Source organism: Falco punctatus (genome assembly GCF_963210335.1).
Source record: "Falco punctatus genome assembly, chromosome: 6".
Lineage (NCBI taxonomy): Eukaryota > Metazoa > Chordata > Aves > Falconiformes > Falconidae > Falco > Falco punctatus.
In genome coordinates this window covers 25,544,793-25,565,074 of record NC_137585.1, presented here as the reverse complement: position 1 = coordinate 25,565,074, position 20,282 = coordinate 25,544,793, and the positions used below count along the sequence as shown (strand labels likewise).

The window sequence follows — 20,282 nt, the reverse complement described above, 5'->3', positions numbered from 1 at the left end:
CCTTATCTTTTACTTGCTTTGTTTGTTGAGCCATATACCATGTATATTTACTGCACAGCTCCCATGGTAATGCTGCTGCCAGTAAACAAAGACAATACTGAACCTCTGTAACTGTATTAAAGAAGGGAGAAGTAATTTTTAATTTACCCACCCCTTCCTGCTCCCTTGCCCAGAAGTTACTCCATAGTTGCTCCACAGTGGAACAGATTTGGCTTTCCATAGTAGGCTGCCTTTTTTCCCCATGGATGCGTGAGTGTGCTGGGGAGCTTTGCAAAGTTCTTGTGACTTGGATGAGGACTATTTGGAGTCCCAGATTTGCTCACCCGTTTGACGTACAATAAATTCAACAACTGTTAACGTTTCAAAATCATTCTGCTGGGATTGTTTCAGGACAAAAGAATGTTTCCTTCATTGCCATGTGGCCTAATTTCTTATGACAAAGAGCTTTAGCAGCAAAAAAGCACTGCTGTGAATTTAGCACCTGCACAGATTCGTGTTCAGTGTTCACGGACCACCTAAGATGGTACTTAAAACACGCAATGAAGCATGCTTGTAGTCACATATTGCTGTTTAATGAAGGCTTATCATGGTGGTGTTATGTTTGTGTTCTGTTCTACTTTTTATTTTATTTTTTTTTTAATTTAAAGAACATGCAGGGGAATAATGAAGCTGTGAGGCTGATGCTTTTACATAGCTGTATTCAGTAACTTGTATCGCGTAACTTGCAGCTTGCAAACCTTGTTGACTTGATGTTTGCCCCAAGAAGGGGTGTGAAGAGCATGCCCTGCTTTTGGGATAGGTGCCCTGATGAGGGCAGGAAGATCCCTCCCCTACGAGGTTCTGCCTGTCGTGCCAGCAGACCTGTTTTGCAGGATGGGAAGCGATCAGACATGATCCATGGAGACTAATCAGAGATTTTTCAAGAGTATTGACAGATGTCATTTTTTTTAGTGATCGATCATCACAAATTGGCCAAATAAATAAATTATAATCTCTCACATTTTGGTGCATGGGTTCATATCACCTGATAACCTGAGCACTTGTTCTCACCTGCCTGCATCTGCTTTCTCCAGAAATCAGGTTGCCCAGAGCACACTTTGGCATTTGAGGGGGAGCAGTGGTGATGACTGTGCTCCATCCAGCTGATTTACAGCCAGAAATGGTTCATTCATATAAAGAAATGGGTGCTGCAGGTGGTCCCTGCCTTTGCACACATCTGCAGCTGCCTCTGAGCGGGAACTTCGGCTCTTTCGGGGCAGGATGGCCCTGTGCTGCCCCTTGTCCCCTGCAGTGCGCTGGAAACACGATTTAGGCTTGGGGGTTCCCACTGCTGCAGCATATTTACAGCTGAAACTCTGTCTGGATGTCTGTTACTGACATTTGCTGTAGTTTGTCATTCTGTCCTGGTAGGAATGAGAGAAAGTAAAGTATGTTGCTGCCCTGAAGTGGCTTGGAGGTGAAATTGGGTGGGTGGGTGGGAAGAAAAAGCCCTCTTTGTGTATTCTTGAATCTCGCAGCCTGGTGTCTTGTCAAAATGTAGCTGCATCAACCCATACTGCAAAGGGGAAAGTCAAGTCATGCTAAAATTTTACTTTTTGCAAACTCTCTGGGTTTCAGCTATTGCCTCCACAAACACTCCCGTAGGAGCAGAGCAGGAGTGCACAAGACAGACTCCTGGTCTGGTAGAGTTAGATTTGCCTGGAAAATGCAGCCTAGGATAGATGGCACTCTGTTGCTGATGAGTAAGCAATGTAGAGAGTATGTATAAAAAGCATATGTTTGCCTGTCACAGACACACCACGCCTCCTCTGTCTTACAAAAACCCCTAAGGTGTTTGCATAGCAGCAACAACTCAGTGGCTTTTGCACCATATATGTCATGGGAGACCTGAAGTCTGTTAGTAACAACAGGAAGGGTTACTGACCCTTTAGCAGGTTTACAGCTACATGCAAAATATTTAGATTGAGCCTTCTTTTCACTGGGTGTCTTGTCATTTTTAATTTTTTTAAAATATCTTTTAACATTAGTGCTTCCAAATTCCTTCTTCATATATGGAGTCTTCCCTAGACAGAGACACCGTGTGTGTATATATATGTATATATTTGTCCAGATGTACAGATGCAGTTAATTCTAAAGAGAATTATCTTCAACTGCATGTAAGGCAAAGCCTGTGAACAGCTGTTGAGCAAGCTGGCTGTAAAAAACAGTGACCAGAAAAATGTGTTAATACGTGCTGTCAAACTAATGTCAGAACAACTTGTTTTGTTTTTTGTTTTTTTTTTTTATGAATGAGACAAGTAACGAGCCCTAATTGTCTCATTGAGTCTAGGGCGATGTTAGCTAACTTATCTTTACCATCAATGTCCTTATAAAAATGCTAACTATTAAACCAGCTTCTTACTGTAGACCTGACGTCAGTAAAGCATTTAAATAAATGCTTAACCTTCAGTATCTGGAAGTGCTTTGAAAGTTAAATCAGAATAAATGTACCTGTAACACCAAGCAGATGCTCCAGCGCCTTACTGAGTCCTTGTCTTGGCTATTCCCAAGCAAAAGCATCTATTCTGTAGGAGAAAATAACTACCTGTATTGTGAAGCTGCCACGTGGCTGAGACAACCACAGAAAAACAGGGACACGGGACAAGTGCCAAACTTCTGATATTGGCCGGTGTTATTTGTTGCTAAGGAAGCACAGACACTGACTCATTGCAGTAAACTGTACTGGGAGGGCACAAGCCTCTCCCATCTCGATGTCAAAAAGGTTGCCAGATGCAACCACATATTTTAAAAATTGGGGAAGTGGTTGTCTTTAATCATCACATAGAACAGAAGTTCAGAGTGATTTTTCACTAATTAGTTTAATAGCACTTACATTAGAAGACTGCAAATCAGGCAAAAAGCATAATTTAGAGTCTTTGAAAGATGTCCTGCTATTACAAGACCTCTCCAGTCTAGTAATGGTTCCGTTTTCTTTCCTTACAGGTTAAACATATTGCTGGCTGGTATGAACCCCTTCTATTTCCATGCAGTGAATGTAATTTTACACTGTCTAGTGACTCTTGTGCTGATGTACACTTGTGACAAAGCTGTGTTCAAGGACTGTCGGCTTGCTTTTGTCACGGCGCTGTTCTTTGCTGTGCATCCCATTCACACTGAGGCTGTAAGTATGTGACACAAAAAAACAACCCGGTGACACAAAAGCTAAAAATAAATGCATAATTTAATTTTTAATTTTTTGTAAAGAAACCTCTGAATCATACAGAATATGGTAGTTGTGATTTTTGCTGTGGAGCAGCAAAGGTGAGAATATGCTATATTTAAAATAATTTGCAGGAGTCATTAAGAAACATACATGCCATGTTTCTGCTCTGGTACTAAAGTCTAATTGATGGCCCTAATCAGCGATGCTGGGAATAAACGGGCAGTCATTCAGCTGGTGAAAATGTCGAGTCTTCTGAAGCCAGAGACCTCGGTGAGGCTGTGCTCTCCTGCTGGGACATTGTTGCATGCCTTCAGTCATCTTCTATAGTCATCAATTTAAGGGAGAAAAAGTGAAGGGAGCATGAGTGTGTATTCTGGAGGAGATGGCTCAGATAGAGGTGATATGACCCATGGATTGATTTTATATTGATTTCAATTAAAAGCTAGGGATATCATCTTCAGAAAAAACTCGTTAGTTTAATAAATGTCATGCTAAGTTTACGGAGCAACAGCTCATGGTGGATGTCTTTCTGTTAGTTATAAGGAAACATTTAAAGATGTAGTCATGCTAAAACTGCAGTCTGTAGCATGGGGGGGTACTTCTGTAGATAAAATGAGTCTTGCTGTCTTTGAGATGGAGATGCAATGTCTGGCTATCCGTACTTAAAAAAAGAAGCGCACTCGTTAGCTGAGATACCATTAACATCACACACTTTCCTTATGAGCCTTTGTAAATGAGTGAGGGAAACGGCTGCTGTGGCTGAGAACTTTTGAGGAGAGATTACCTTAATAACAAAAAGCCATGAGCTTTACAGTTGCTCCCTGTGCTGTCTCGTCTGAACTAATCAGCTAGGCTCCTTTTGATAATACAGCTTTATATTATAAGGGAGGTTTTAGAAGAGGCGCTCTTTGAATTTATTTTTGTCTGGGTCACAATTTAAAAAGGTTAAAATAAATGCCGGAGCACTGAATACAGCTTCATTATGTAATCTCAAAAGAGGTGAAATTTCAAAGGGCCTTTTATCTGCTTTATGGGCCATTTTTAGGTTTTTATGAAATGGAATATTCAAATAGTTTGTAAAAAGACTGTTTACACATTCTTCTTCAGTATTCTCTTTCTTATTAAAAGACTTGGTTAATTAATATGCAGAAAACCCTTATAAATTCAGATTTTTCTGAAAGAGAGTGAATTACATACCACTTACCACTTTTTGGTGATAAAGTTCATTCAAATATTAATTATTAACTCATTCCTATATAAGAAGTCTTCTCCAAAGAGTTGCTCTTTCATTAGTCTTTTTCTTTAACAAATCTCGGTTCTGGGAGTTGGACGCATTTCTCGTGTGAGGCTTATTATGCAAAATGAAAACAGATACCTAAAATTTGCATTTCTCTATGCAACTTTATTAATATTTTAATAAGAAAGTAAAGAATTACTTAACTGTTGGCTTATTCATTTTGCTAAGTGAGAAATGCAGCAGACAAAACTGAGCGTATCCTACACAAGTAACATTTCGCTAGATTGAGGGAGGATAACACGGAAAAATAAAAAGCTTGGAATAGTAGCAGTTGGTGTGGATTGTTGGAGCAATCACTGAATGCACACGCCTTTTTATATATGTGCTTTTACACCTGCCTGTCTCTTCCTTTCAGGTAACAGGTATAGTAGGCAGAGCGGACGTCCTAGCCTGTCTACTCTTTCTGTTGGCTTTTCTCTCCTATAATAGGTATGGAACCTTGTTATCGGTTATGATAATATCATGACATGCTCTTGTCTGGGGAGGAGACAAAAGGGAAACCTGTCATTTTTTGGTGGTGGCTGGCAGAGGTACTTCCCCCAGCACTGCTGCGTGGAAGGGCCCTGGCCCCTGCCTTCAGCCAGGGTGCCATAAGTGATGCTTATGAGAAGAAATAAACATAAAAAGAGAAGACAACATTTAAAGTTCCCTCTTCCGTTGACATTACAGCTGACCGTACACTAGAGGAGGGCTTGTAGAGCTAAAAATTACGAAGAAAGTTTTTCAGCTGAAGGCAAACTACCTGTATGTAGTGAGGACAGACCAACACATGTCTGCCTTTGCAATATGTGCTGGGACTGTGGGACTCTGAAATACCTGGTCTAGGAGAGTTAAGGATTGTGTCTAGACCATTAGTCATCCTTTTCAGATGAAAACTTGGCACTGTTTGCTGGTCTGTGTCCTAAAACTGGACTGAACAAGTATAAATAAAGAAATAGCTTTACTCAGATGGGGTTTCCCCGTCTTTAGGAATTTAGGAATAGGACCGCGTTGTCATGGCCACATGGAAAAATGGCTTATATATCTCTTGGGCTGTTTGCTACAAACCCACAATGCTGTTTTCAGAAGGTTTCAAAGGTATAAAGCTGGTAGTGACCCTGCAGGAATTGGCTAACTTGATTTTTGCTTTTTTCTTACCTTCCTCCCTCTCCTACAGCCTTGCTGCCCAGTCTATTAATGATTAGGACACATCTTTGACTCAGGGGAGTGTGGGTGGGATGGAGGAATTTTTACTTGCACAGTGCATTTTGTCACGTAAGGAGAAGTAAGCATGTGTGTTCTAGATGACAGAAAGGAGGTGTTTTTCTGCCCTTTCTGTCTTTGTACTTTGTTGTCTTCTGACTATTTCAAGTCCACTTTATTTTTCTGCTTGTCTTTTTTCCCTCCTGTGCTCAAATTCTTGGTGTACCTCTCAACATTTGTGTTTTGCCTTCCTGTTCTGTGTAAGCCTTTGTCATTAATCAGCAAACAGTGTAGATTGTTCATGTCACTTATTACCAGCATCTTAAGAAATAAAGGAAAAGTATCTCAGTACTTGTGAGAATGTAGTAAACATGAAAATCACAGAGGAGTTAAAATATTTGTCATATCTGTTTTTCAGGAGTGTGGATCAGCTTTATGTTGGGGAACATTTCCCTCCCACTGCCTCCCCATTCTTTTTGCTGCTTAGTTTATTCCTTGGGACATGTGCAATGCTGGTGAAAGAAACTGGAGTCACTGTGTTTGGTGTGTGCTTGGTTTACGACTTTTTTTCGCTCTCCTGCAATGGGCTCAAACTGTAAGTAACTTACTGTGCTTGATATGTTTTCAAAGAGTTGCCACCTGTATGTGCAAAATATGTATTATTATACACAGCACTGTGGGAGATGGACTTGCCCTGCTGAATTAGATGGCATACATTTGACAAATTTGGAGGGCACCAAGGTTTCATTCTCTATTTTTTTTGTTGTTTTTTTGGTTGGTGTTTTTGTTGTTACTCTATTGCTGCCTGTTAACTTTTGCTGGGTAGATAAACCAGTTGTGAAGAACTGATCTCTAAAATGCTCAATTCACTCTGGCAAGACTAACATTTATTTTTTCTGTTGGAGTTCTGACTGAAGTATCAATATCTTAAAATTTCTCTGGTTTAACTCCTTCCATTCCACTTGCAACATCTGCTTGATTATCAGTCACAATGTCATGGTCGTAGAAATATCATACAACGTTTAACAGTAAAATCAGGTCTGATCCTTTCTGTCTGTACAGAATGGACGAAGAGGGAAAATACCCAGCTAGTTCTGGAATTATTGGAATAATGAGCAGCTCTCAGCAGTCACTGCAGAAAAATCAAATACTTTGTATCCCTCACTCGGTGTCACAAATAGTTATGCTATTCTGTATCTCCATTAAAAGTCAGAAGTCTTTTGTTTGATAGAAGCTGTTTCTTATGCATTTCTCTCCCAAACCATACCTGGTGCAGAGCTGTTGATGAGTGAATGTAAGGGCTTACTGCCACTGAGAGTGGGAGGTCTCGCTCCTGCTGTTGCTGCTCGTGTTCCCACTGGTGCTGCCCCACGGGCGCTGGAGGCTGTCATGCCCCTGCGTGAGCGAGTGTATCTGGGTTATAAAAAAGGACACTGAATTTGTGTTTCTGCAGGAGTCAATTAAATCAGGTCCCAGAGGGGTTTGGGGAGCGCTAGAGCTGGCGCACTGTGAAAGCAGCAAATGCAGGGAGGAGAAGAGGGGCTGTCCTCTCTCAGGAGCTTCCTGGCTTCCCTCCCATTTCAGCCCCTCCTCTAGGTCTCAACAGGGGATGGACCATGTTTCAGGCCCACCTGCCTTCCCTCTGGCTCTTCCAGCAGCTATAGCAATCAGAGGGCAGGTATGATGGATCGGCAGAGGATTTCTCCTATTTTGACTGGATAAGTAATTCATAGCGATGTAACTGGTGAGCAAGTAGCCAGCAAGGGGTTTTCTAGGGACTGACAGCTGGCATCCTTGATAACAATTGCATTTACAGTCTGCCAGGTGTGTTCCAGGAGCTGCCTGGCTAAAGGTAATAGTAATGTTAATTAATCAGGAAAAATCTGTGCCTCCCCCTCCCCTCAGTCTCCTGTAGATCTGTACTTTCCCATAGGTTCACATTCCAGTGGTCTCTCCGGGTTATTTCTTTGCTTCAGTAGCATCCAGTTGCCCAGATGTGGCAGTTATTTAGCTTGCAGGAATGAAGCTCTCTAGTCCAGATGTGCTGCATTTTCATATTTGCTCTCGTTGCATGTATTGTGTACTTTTCCATCTGTGGTGGGATTTTATGACTGTATCTGACTTTTTTAGGGAGCAGCAGAAAACCAGCAGACTTCTACATGCTGCCGAAACTCATGCACTCCTTCCTCCAACCTGTAGAGATTTGTTTTCTGTTTAAAAAGAGGCAGAAAACCCATTTTCTGCAGAAAAAAATTAGGAATGGCACCGTATTCTTCCTCACAGTGCTTTCCACCTTACCAGAGATCCAGAGAACAGCTTAATATGGGAGTGCTCATCTTCTTTTGCTGTTGGGTTTCTTCCTCTGGATCTAGTTAGGAGCTAATAAATCCTGTCCTCCCAGCATGCAAAGACCTTGTATTTTGGAATAAATAACATGTAATCTGTTGCAGTCAGATACCATGTTGTGCTGTTCTCATAATGTTCAACATTTTGATAAAAGGATTTAAGGATTTTTATTTTTCATGTTTACTTCTTTCCCCTTCCCCACTTTTTTTTTTTTTTTTACCCCCTTTTCTTTGCATGTGTTATCAGGAGAAACGGAGGGATCCACCAGAGACCTGCCCGGCAGCCTGTGGCTTCTCCCTCTGCCTCGCTGCAGGTCCCTCCAGCCAGCCGGGAGAATGGGAAGCATCGCTTTGCTCACCGGGGCACCTGGAGCTCCTGCCACCCGGCATCACCCGAGGAGCAGCGGAGCGGTGGTCTTTCTGTGCCCAGCAAAGCCATGTGGGCCATTCGGAGGTACTGCTGGCTACCTGCTGCTCTGTTGTGGTTTAGTTTGCAGCTGATCCTACCTTAAAATATCAAGTAATTCACTTTGGTTTAGCTGTTTTTGTCCTGAAACGTGCTGTAATTTTTCTTTTGCTACTGGAGAGGGAAGAGAGGAGAAGGTGGAAGGATGGTTAAGGGAAGAAAGTGGAACTGATCATGTATAGGTGTTACATGAGATCTGTAACTTCTCAGACCAGAGAATCTGTTTCTTCTACCTGTAGTTTAAATGGTTCAACCCACTCAAGAGCTTCTGCCTTGCAGGTGTTTTGTCTGATGTGTCTGACTTGGGGATGATTGGGTTTTTGGTTTTGTTTTTAACAAGTTTGGATTTGCTTACGTTGCCTCTCCATGTGGGAAACTGTGACACAGAAATGGTAAGGAAGTCAAGGCTTTGCAGAGTGGCTATGTTCTAGCTGCTCTGGCACAACGTGCTTCTGGCCATTGGGAACAGCTTCTAAATTTGTCTGTTTGAATTTATTTCTTCCCCTGTATCCCCAAATGAGCAGCACAGTTGGAAAGTGACCCTGGCCGCTTCTGATGTACCAGGATAGAATAGGCTGTCCAAAAGCCTCATTTAACGTTTTGCCCCTAAAGCTGAGGATCTGGTGGGGAGGAGTAACTTGAGCACAGCACTGATGCAGCTGCTATTCCTGGCCTTTGCTTTCTCCATGTTTCTCTCATTTTGTTCTCTTTGATACTTGTATTTGTTTCCATTTTCCCTGACAGGATGCTATGGTGGAGAGTATCAATATCAAAAATGTCTCCTGCCTTGCTCCATCTTCTTGTTTCTTTCTTCCTACTGCTCCTTTTCCCTCTCCTTTGCTTTGCACTTTTTCCAGACGCCTTCCCTCTGCCCCTGCTTTTGGGAATGTCACTTTCTTACACCAAGAGGAAAGCCTCTGGTCTTCCAGCCTCTTCAGGAGAGGCTGCAGAATTTTTATTGGAGAGACTGTGCATATGGGATGGCTTCAGAGAGAACTCACCCATGCTCCCAGCTGGCATTTGATTTTCAGTAGCTGCCTCTTCAAGTGTTGTAAATGGACGCTGTGTTGGAAGAAACATTGTTTTAGAGCAACCTTCTTTGCTAGTTTTTCCCTTGACTGAATTCTTGTTTTCTCTGAAGACAGGATAAGGCTGGATAACTTCTTGTTGCATGGAATGAGAGCCTCGTGGAGGCTCGGCACTTAGACAGTGCCTACTTGTCTAATGTCAACGGTTGCTAGTCATTATAAAAAAAAAAAAAGTGCTGCTACAGCATTTGTAATTTCAAGAGATCTTCTCTGGAAGATTAAATGTATTGCAGCTCACTGACTCAAAATGATGTCCACGTTGCATGGGGAACTGTGGACTACTACCTAGTCATATGACTGCAGTCTTCTTTCTTCCATTTGCTGAATCCTCTCACAGGACAGATTAAAATAGTTGAAATACTTTCTGTACAAAAGAGTACAAGTCTTTAGTGCTATTGGCATATTACACAATATGAATTAGAAAGCACTCAAGGCAATTGCTCTATTAAAATACAATCCATCTTTTAAAAAAAAAAAGTGAATTCTTGCTACAGATGAAAAAACATAGGAGGGAAAAAATTGAAGTTGCTGCAAATATACAAAATTAATTACACAATTTCTCCTCTGTAATCAATGTTTCTCTGCCTCCTGTAGGTCTCTTCCATGGCAAAAGGGAGGGGAAAGGATTTTTACGTATTTCAAAAACTCTGGAGTTGGAGGGCAGATTGGACATAGTAAAGTAGCTTTAGGTACCTTACCTAGTGCACTAGGTTGCTAGCTGTAAGGTCTTCATTAAAATAAAATGGTTGTGCACTGGTTAACCTGTACTTTTAAGTACTTGAAATGTGAGCAATTAAGTTTCTATTTAATAATAACTCATTATGTATCTTTCTACTAGAGCTAACTGAAAAATGCAGGAAAATGTAATGGAGGAGGTAAGTGAATCTTGCCTATTAGCAGTAACTGGAGCTAGTTATGTAAATTGGTGTAGAGATTTGTGATTTGTGACTTGCTCTTACCTTCAGCTATCCAGTGGATGTGTGGGTTGCAGTCCTGGGTGTCTTCAGGAGTTAGGAACGAGTTAGTCTGGATGAAATTGTAGGTTTTATCACTGCGATTTATTGCAATCTGGGCGGATGCTGGCACATACTACTGAAACGAGGTAACTAGGACCTCTCGTGAGTTTCATCCATCTCCCTGAGTTTTAAGACCTGGAAGAGGCTTGTGACTGTATGTGCCCTCCCGTGTGACACATATGGAGAAGGGCAGACAGGAACCTTCATGTCAAGCTTGTACTTCTGTTTGAGATAAGGACAGAGCTTCAGTGCTTTCACGGTCGTGATGAGGTATAATATACATGCGTCCTATTAAAAAGCAATGTCAGTGCCAACACTTCGTTGCTTACTACAGCAATGCTCTGTTAGAACCATGAATATGTTTAACAAGGATGATATATATAAAACAATTTGTCCCGGTCCCCTGTGCAAGTTGTGCCAGGAGTTATTGTCACTTATTTTCTTCTTTATTTGTTAAATTCACTGAAAACTGACTTTTTTTTACTTTTTTTTTTAATTCCAAGGCTACATATAATTTCAGTCACGCCATGTCATGCATGCCTCATGCTCAGCATTGTTAAATGCTGTCCAGCCCATGGACACTCTCATACCACCTAATCACCTTGATGGTTTTGAGCTTTGTAAATTAGCCACAGTCTAAGCTTCTTGAAAAACAGGACTCCTCAATAGATTGCACACTTTTGAAACCAAAATCTCTGTTTCTCTTTGGTGACCTAGAAACTGATTTTTATTGCATCTACTGCTGGTGATTTAGCAGGTGAGACTCTGAGCCGATGAGACTGGTGTTTAATGCTGCCATTTTCCATGTATGTGAACTGTTGCATTAGTTTTTTGTGTTTGTTTCTTCTTTTTTTTATTTATTATTTTTTTTGCCAAGTGATGGAATGAGAGAAGAAGCAGGTGTGCTTGGCATTGTGCCCAACAGAATCGCTTTAGATCTCTGTACATGCAAAAGAGGGGGAGCTCACTACTTGTTAGCACTGTGGGATCCAGGTGCAAAACCCCATCAGTTCAGAATTCAATGAAATCCTTAAGGCTATAGCAGGGATAAAATGTGTTCTGATGACTAAAGTGGCAGCAATGTTTTTTCCTTTTGCAGTAGCAGAGGAAAGAAAATGGAGATGCTTTGCAGAACATGGTGCTTTCCAGGGATGGCTGTGCTGGCCCTAAGATTAATATTCTATGAGGAAAAGTATGTTGAGGTCATAACGTATCTTCCCCGAGTCCCCACACAGCATGCGGGGTCAGTATTTGAGCTGAAACAGATGCTGTTCTTCAACATGAAGGAAGGGCAGAGGGCTTGGCGGGGGGTGGTGTGTGTGAAGTGGCTGTGTAGCAATTGCTTGGTGTTGTTTTGGCTTTTCCTCACTGAGTGCTTCTATTTCCTATTCTTGTGTAGCCATTTTTAAATCTTTTAAACTAACTTGACGGTATGGAATGTTTCTGCTTTAACATGAAGCTTCTATTCAAAAAGCAGAAGTCACAGCTGTGTTTCTAATGCTTCCTCTTGCCACATGGTGTAATGCTACTTCCTAGGTTCATAGCTGATGTGGGCAGAATAGCGTGACTGGTTTCCCAGGCAGGGGATTTCATGTGTGCAAACTTTACCTTTTCTTGAATTTGTTAGAGGGAGTTTTATAGGAAGGTGTGGCTCAGAATAGAAGACTGCCTGTTTTATAGAAGTGCGAGGAAGATGCTTTCTGTTAGATTCAGTATAACTTTCTTAAAATTTAGTAAATTGTTTTTAGTTGTACTCACACACCCTGAAGGTCAGTGGCGGTTGCATTCATATGCAAAACACAGCAGTAAAAAGCATTGCGTGCCTCTGAGAAAACACCAAGATAACTACTATTAATGTATTATTTTGGTCGAGGGCAAAAATACAACAAAAGTAAAACTTGTATACTTGTCACTGGCCTAAAAGGTTACTGCGCAACAGCAAAATAGTGAGGAAAGAATACAGGGCTTTGCAAACACCACAGCAGTAATTAGTGGAGAAATTCCAGGACAGTGGCCTGGTTTGAGATTCAGTTTGTGGAGAAAATGGTCCAGGAGTCTAGCAGTCAAAATGATTTTCTTCTCTCTAGGGAAGCAAAATGAGTAACCTGGAGCATTAAGCAATGGAGCCAGCTGTGGCTTTTCCCTTTGTTTCTCTCTCACTGGTGATCTCCTGAGGGCTGTAAGGCTCTGAAAATAAAGGAGCAAGCTCCTAGCCTGTGATGCTTTTGGGAATTGACGTTTAAAGTCGAACTGAGATTAGGACAATGCAGTTTCACCCTAAAAGACAAGTAGGACCCTGAGTCCTAAGGCCTGAGAAGGCACAGTGCGTGCTGAAAGATGACAGATTAGGTAAGTGTCACTGTTATCCTGGTGGCTGTGGGATGCTTCTTCTATGACGATGCAAGCTTTACGGGTTGGCTAAGGCTCTGCCATCCTTGCTATTTAGTAAGTGTAAGTCAGAAATGGAGTTCAGCCCCCTTTGGGGAGCTGTACTGCAGAGGTGGATTCAGCCTGTGGTTTACTCTTCTCTGAACTCAATTCTTCAGACCATTTTTCTGTTGTGAGTCTGAGCAATAGCTGTGTGGCTACTGTTGTGTCTGTTTCCAGTCTTTAAGGAAATGTTTGCTAGCAGTAATGCATAAATCTTCTCCTTTGCCTGCCGTCAGTGATGGTATTTATTGTCATGCTCAGGTGGTACCTGAGGCACCAGAAGACTCTGCTAGAGTCTAGACACATGTGAGAGGTAGGTGCCCCTCTGCTTAAAGCCTCGGATTCAGCCAAGGATTTGCACGCTCTGGCCTGTGATGGGCTTCCAGAGAACCCTTGTGTAATCTTGGGAAAATAATTACATCTCTTCACTCCCATGGAGTGTGCTGGAAGATGAGGCACAGTAATGCATGCTTCTCTTCCACCTCCATTTGTGCGATGTGGTGGTTGTTTTAAGACTCCCCCCCCCAAAAAAAAAAAAAAAAGCCAAGGACTGTCTGTCTTATGTGTGCTTGTGGTATTATGTGTCTTAATCTTGGAAATCTGCACGTGCAGAAATCAGCAGAACTGAGCTCATTGCTTCCTAACAAAAGTTTGTTTAAAACCAGCACTGCTTTGGGATGGTGATGACTAATGTGGCATGTACACACAAAAAGACACATTTAGACATGATTAGGCTGCAAAATCATGCACTCACCAGGTAAGAAAGGCCTGATTTAATTTTGGTCCTGTTGTGTGTTTATGTTGGGACAGTCTTTAATTACACTATCACATACCATTTTTTCAGTGTGATCTCCACTCCATTCATTACCCAGAATGGATGGTGTTCACTTAATGAGCAGCTATTCAATTTTTTGTTTCTTCCTTGTCTAGAGCATGGCCCCATGCCCTATTTACTTCATGTTATTCAAGTCCTGCTCTGAGACAGATTAACAACTTCTCAATAATTTCTCTGTGTACAAACTACCAAGTGCTGGTATTTCCTCGCAGTTTGTCGCTTTAGTCTGCCAACAGTACTTTTAAAGATTACATAGTTTCTGGATGTGTAATTTCCTTGTTTTGAAAAAACAAGTAAAGTGAATAGCCAGAAATTTTGCAGTGGGGAAGTCACATGGGTGTGACTGAAACCTTTGGATTCACCTCATCGACTGCTGCTGGTGGAGCACGCAGGCTAGCTGGTGGCAGCAGTAGATTGTGCTCCACAGGAATCAGTGTTACGAGACGAGGGACTTCTCCCCTTACGTATTTGCTGACAGAGGAGACCCAGTGATGTGATGTTCCCCATCAGAGTTAAGAGAGGAATAAACCCCAGCATATGCAGGCGCTTCTGGCAGCCCCTTCCTTCCTCCCTCCCCAGTCTGTCCTGTCTCGTCTACTGCAATGTGCCCTCATGTCTTCCCTTGCTTGCTTCTCCTTAGTCATTTAATTGCTTCCAATCTTTGTTCCTCAGGCTTTGCCTTTTGGATCCTGTTGCTTTCCTCAAAAGCTACTGTGATAAACTCGCTCTCCCAGGGTCCCTCCTATACTCCTAGCACCAAAGTCCTTGCCTAGCCAATTCAAGGGCCCCCATCTGTGTCCTTGTACTGCGTATCACGTCCTCCATGTGCTCCCTACTCTTGTCTCTCAGGTTCCGTCGCCTGCTGTGGAATTTTTGCCCTTCTAGGAGACAAGGTCCCTCCTGGGTTTTCCAGCTATCTTGCTGTCTCTTTGCTTCTCATTCTCCTCTCCGTCACGTGTTTCTGCTCCGTGGGCTGCAGGACCTTTTTGACTGCTTTTCTCCAGCTCTGGGGGTTCAGCTCTCCTCCACCCTGTACCATGTAACCTGTAACACGGGAGTTTTCCCTGTGCTTGCTGCCTGCGTTTGAGGAGGAGGGAGCATGGAGAGCCAGGCAAAAGCCAGGAGCCTGCTCTGCCATGGTGCTCGGTGTGGTGCAGAGCCACGGTTGCTTGCACTCTTGGCTTATTTGTGTATGGAAACACAGGCACTTGTGCACACGCTTGTTTGAATAGGAGAGGCTCAGTTTGAAATTTGACTTCCTTGCTTGGATTGTTTTAGCTGTGATTCTGATCGGTGGTGTTTGTCTTGCAGTACAGAGAAACACCACTCGCCCTCTTTTTAAATTCTTCCGAGAAGGAAGTAGAGAGTAAATAATATCCCCTGGACTATTAATATGTGACAGTATCAAGAGGCCTGTTTATTTCAGTAAGCAGCAAATAAACTTAATTAGTTTGGCTTCATGTACTTTAACTATTGGAAGAAAGGGGCAAGACTGAGGCTTATGTTATTTTTCTTAGATTATGATGACACCTTTTTTTTGGGGGTGGGGAAGACTATTTAGTCTTTTAAAGATCCTTTAGACTTTTATTTAGTCCATGAAAATCCATTTTTGTGAATTCATAACTGGAAGTGGTGTCTGGGACAAAGAACCACACTGCACAAAACACAATCAGGAGGAAAAGTTAATGGCTGGTTTTGGTTTTTTTCCCATCTTCTGAAAGGTGGTGATGGCTTATTCATTCATGTGCAGAGGGAATGTTTTTTTTTTCTCTCATTAATGGGAGTTGCGTTTAAGCCCTGCAGTTGCAGTCACTTCATTGTACGTCGGCCTCTTCTGTTCCATGTGTTGCTAATTGGAAATACCCAATTTGTAGGTGCAGTCTGTGTCTCCCAGAGCTGATTCACAGGAGACTCTGTTCATTCCTTTTACTTCACAGGACTGCCTTTCTATTCACAGTTCATGGCAGTCTCATTAAACCAGTATTTGAAATAGCAGTGTGCCCATGTTCATTGGCTTTCTCTGAAAGCCCTGTAAACCAGTGTCAAGGAATTAACAGCAGCTGAGAAACAGAAAAACCTTAGTGGCTTGCCAGGTCACTTTCCTTGCAGTAAATCTAGGTTAGTTTGACACAGAATGGTATTTCAGTCACCTAGGAAATTAAAAAAAACCTCAAAACCCAAACCAAAACACCAACCACTACAATGCCTGAAGATAGATGATACAGAGTGTTGCAGGTATTTTCCCTGAGCTAATCTAATTGAACAGTTTCTCTCTTACATCTTTGACTTCCAGGCACATCTTTTGACATCTAGTGGAAACTTTTAGGCTGTTCTCAGGAGTGAAGGATTCAGCTGTAACTACCTACCTCATTAATGACTGATGCTTTCTGAGCTGGTCCATGCCTCCTCTGTGAAGCTGGTAATCACAGCATGTATTAAGTGAAGGACAGCAGACTCTTAGGACTAAGTTATGTGGCTTTAGGTTTTTGCAGGCTGACACAAGCAATCATTTGCTCAAAACCATGAGGACACCCATCTCATCAAATACGACTAGGTGGATGGTTTCAGTCGTGTGATGTGTTACTTTGATTTATTTTTTTGTTAATGTGAAGTAGCTGTTGAGATTTAATATTTAGTTTAAAAAGACAAAATTTCTTAGCATGTCTAATGCTTCTTCCATTCTCCCTGTATGCTTTCCCAGATGAATAGATCCTTTCCTGACTAGAAACTTAATCTTCAACTTAATCTAAAGAAGAAGAGTAGTAAATCCACTTTCACATTTCTAATTCAGTTATCCCAATATTCTTTTCCAACCAGTGCATTAGAAACCTTAATCCTCTGCTTGGCTTGGAAATGATGGAATGCACATTTATCTTCAACTGCAGATCTTTGAATGCAGATTTTTTTCTTGCTACTCTTTTAAGCAATTTCCAGAATGTGAATGTCCAGAAGCTGCAGTGCAGAAGGGCCACTTGTAAATGCGTTCCACATTCCCAAGCATCCATGCTGAAATTCAGATACTAGCTGAAGTGAGCCTTGAAAGACAAGGTTTGTGCTTGGGCTGTTGGAACACTGCTATCGAGTGTTTGCTTTCCAGATCTGAGAGGTCTCACAGCATCTGGTGATGCTCTGCTTTGCCTTATGAATTCTCAGTACCTGCCACAACTGATCATGGAGTGGCTTAAATGAAAATCTGTACTGAAATATGTTGTGGTTGGTGGTGGTTTTTTGTTTGTTTTTTTGTTTTTTTTTTTTAACCACCTTTCTTAAAGTATCATTCTCCTGCTGTGTTGATAATGCAGTTGTTCCCCCTGTTAAAAGCTTTGGTTGGCAGCATGTTTGCTGTAGGTCCTCTGTTCGGGCTGGGGGCTGGGCTCCTTAAATGTCTCCTTTTGTGACCTAGGAATCCCTTGTTTTTGCAAATGGGCTGTAAATTAAGGAAATATTAAGTGTAAAATTTGTACTTTGAAAATAACTATGGTTGCACTTTGGTTGCACTAGTACAACAACTACGGAATAAAATACAATTCCTTTTAATCTGTGAAAGATGCCAACAAACCTGCTGGGTGTTCATTTTAGAAGAGGAAACCCTCTCCTTTCTGTTTTTCATGGAGACAAGGCCTTCATCAATTGTTCAGAATTCAGGGAAAGAGTAATTATCAGTCAAGGGTGGAAGGGAGAGGGAACATTGCCTTTATTTCCTTCCAATAAAATGCAGTTTTATCTGATCATACAACACCACCATTACATGTATTGTTCTTGCAAGACCATGTTAAGAATTTCTGCAGAGACAAAAGCTGCTGTAAAATGATGGCCTTCTCTTGCAATATTTTGACATTGCTTGATTCAATTGCATTTACTGTAATCTCTGCCTAATCTCATGACAGCAGCTTGTATCACTGCTGCGCCTATGAGTTATTTGTACATGTTTGAAGCAGAGATACTTATTTTGTATTTCAGTAGTAATCTCAATTAGTTTGTTGTTTTTCTCTCTCTTCTCTCCTGTTCTCTCCAATGTTAATTGTGCCACATGTTTATTTCAGAAGATGAATTGCTTAGAGTACAAATGTTTTTGGTACAAGCATCAGGAATTTTCATCTTAAGAAAGCTGTCACCTGGTCTGAGATCTAAATGGCTGCTGATGCTGGTCTTTCTAATCTATCCATTACAGATCAGTGTTCCTTTGCTGGTCTTGGCTGACAATACTGTGGATTCACTATCAAGACCCCGCTTACGATATTGAGTGGTAGCTCCATCATGGAATTAATATGGAAAAATCAAATTTCTTTATTCATTGCCCATATAAACTTTTGGAGATGATGGGTAATTTTCCATTCGGAAGGCATTTGCTCATGCTTTTGGTCTAGTGCTATGCATGAATATGAATATAGGAATTATTGCAAGATATTTTTTCAGGGAAAAAAAAGAACACCTTCTGCTTTATATTAGGATTTGTCTATTGAATTCACCTCACTATATTCAGCGTAATAGAAGAACATTGTGAGAACACCCTACCAAACCAGGGGTCCACCTAGGTCTGGTGTCTGTTTTCTGACTGGTCATTGTTTGTTGCTTACAGAGGAGAAATGAATGGGAACAGGGCCAGTGCAGGGTTATCTTTCCTCTCTGTCCATGCTGAACATGTGCCAGTCAGTGATTTAGAGTCTATAGATCTGGTTGGTTTATCCGGATCACTGTGTTTAAGACTCTCTGTGGAGCTGTCCTCTGTGGAGGTGCCTAATTCCATTTTTAGAACCCTTCTCTCCTCCAACTTTGAGGACATCTTGTCACAGTGAGTTCTGTGATTGAATTGCACGCCATAAGAAGAAATCTTTCTCTTTGCCTGAAAACTGATATTTTCATTGGGAGTCCCTTGACTTTGTGTGATAAGTAAAAAGTAATTTCTCTGGTTCACTTCCCCAAACCTTTCATAATTTTACAGTATCTTAATATGTACCCCCTTTCCAGGTGGAGAGCCATGTTCTGTTGACTGTCTCCTCATGCAAAAACCATTCCGTGAGTCTGATGAGCCTTATTATCCTTTCCTGTACCTCTTCGATCTCTGTAAGATCCTTTGAAAATTGGGCAGAGGAAGGGGATACCTCAGAACAATATGCAGTACTCCAGATGCAGGGACACCTTGGGTTTATATTCAGTGTATTATTGCTTGTTCTTTCTGTTCTAAATGTGCTATTCAAAAGTTGCATTTTTCTGTGCTGATTTACGGCACCACCTTTTTTTTTCTTCATTATTTATTCTTTTGTTCTGACTGCAGTCTGCGTAGGTAATTGAGTTGTATGGTAAAAACCTGAACAGAAAATCTGAGTATTTTTTGTTAGTGTGTTTGAACTCTGTGCACTGGCTTTGGCTGCAGAACATCCTGCAACTGCCTGGCCTATTCCCCGTTACAGGGGAAAGGCTGGAGCGAGGCACTGAACTAGGCTAAGAAGTGCTGGGCTGCTTCCAGAGCCAGAGGTGACACCATCAGACTCTGTAGCTGCTGTAGCTGAGCCTCAGGTACCTCGGTAAGGGTTTACAGATTATCCTCCCTTTCCTAACTGCTATTTGAAGATGAGTAATAACTCAAAGTCACCTGGCTTGGGCAGAGCTCGTGGGCTTCCTCAGACAGCCCCTCGTGAGACTGAGTCCTCCTTATTGCTTTTTTCTTGGCTTCGGCAGTTTTCCCTTCTCTGCGGTAGGGTTACAGCTGCTACGGGGGCTGCAGCCACTGTCTCAGCAGGCATGGGCAGTGCGTGTCCTCGCTGTCCAAGTGCCTGTGCTCCATCAGCCAGGGAGAAGTGTTACTGCTCTAAACCAAAGGGCAGAAAGTCTGAGCACTTGCCCGGATTCACAAACAAAATCTGACATAAAGCAGAGACTTAATCCAGGATTTCCCAAATCTTAAGCAGATCTACCTTAGCAGAAGTCTTTCTCTTTTTGCTGGTAAATTGACAATTTCTGTCTTAAATTTTGCTAAAAACATAGAGCCCCTGTCCCCATCCCCTTTCCTACAAGCCAAAAGCTTCAGCATTTGTTGTTTTCAAGTACAAGGATCTAGACAGTGCAAGCAATGATAGCTGCTATCCCAGGGCTTTCATGTCACTATTTGTTGCATTATTTACTTTGATGTGATTTGGCCTCTTGACTCCATCAAAAATGCCTTTCAATGTGAATTAATTAAGAGAACTGTATTTTCTTCTTTCAATTGCCTTTAAAAGAGAAGTGCTCCCAGGTGGCGTTAGGGAAGGAGGGAGGTGTTTTCTCTCTCTGCACAAGCCATGCTTTTGGTGTAGACCAAAGGCTTTCTGTGCCCTCTGTTACACTTTGGGAGTCTGCCGTTTTGATGGATTGAGGGTGCTTTCTCCTGGGAGTTTGGAAATACCAGAACAGAGTGAAACCCCCACAGCAGCATCCCAGCCCA

The 20,282-nt window shown here is 41.9% G+C and overlaps 1 protein-coding gene across 2 annotated transcripts in view; it reads left to right on the top strand.

Moving 5' to 3' along the window:
* The window catches only part of TMTC1 (transmembrane O-mannosyltransferase targeting cadherins 1), a 167,461-nt gene that overhangs the window by 29,431 nt on the left and 117,748 nt on the right, over positions 1–20,282 (top strand). For both annotated transcript variants that reach the window (XM_080393553.1, XM_080393552.1), the window contains exons 2-5: positions 2,983–3,160; positions 4,855–4,928; positions 6,100–6,276; positions 8,274–8,480. In XM_080393553.1, the coding sequence (XP_080249679.1) occupies positions 2,983–3,160; positions 4,855–4,928; positions 6,100–6,276; positions 8,274–8,480 (636 nt within the window). The remainder of the gene's footprint in view (positions 1–2,982; positions 3,161–4,854; positions 4,929–6,099; positions 6,277–8,273; positions 8,481–20,282) is intronic.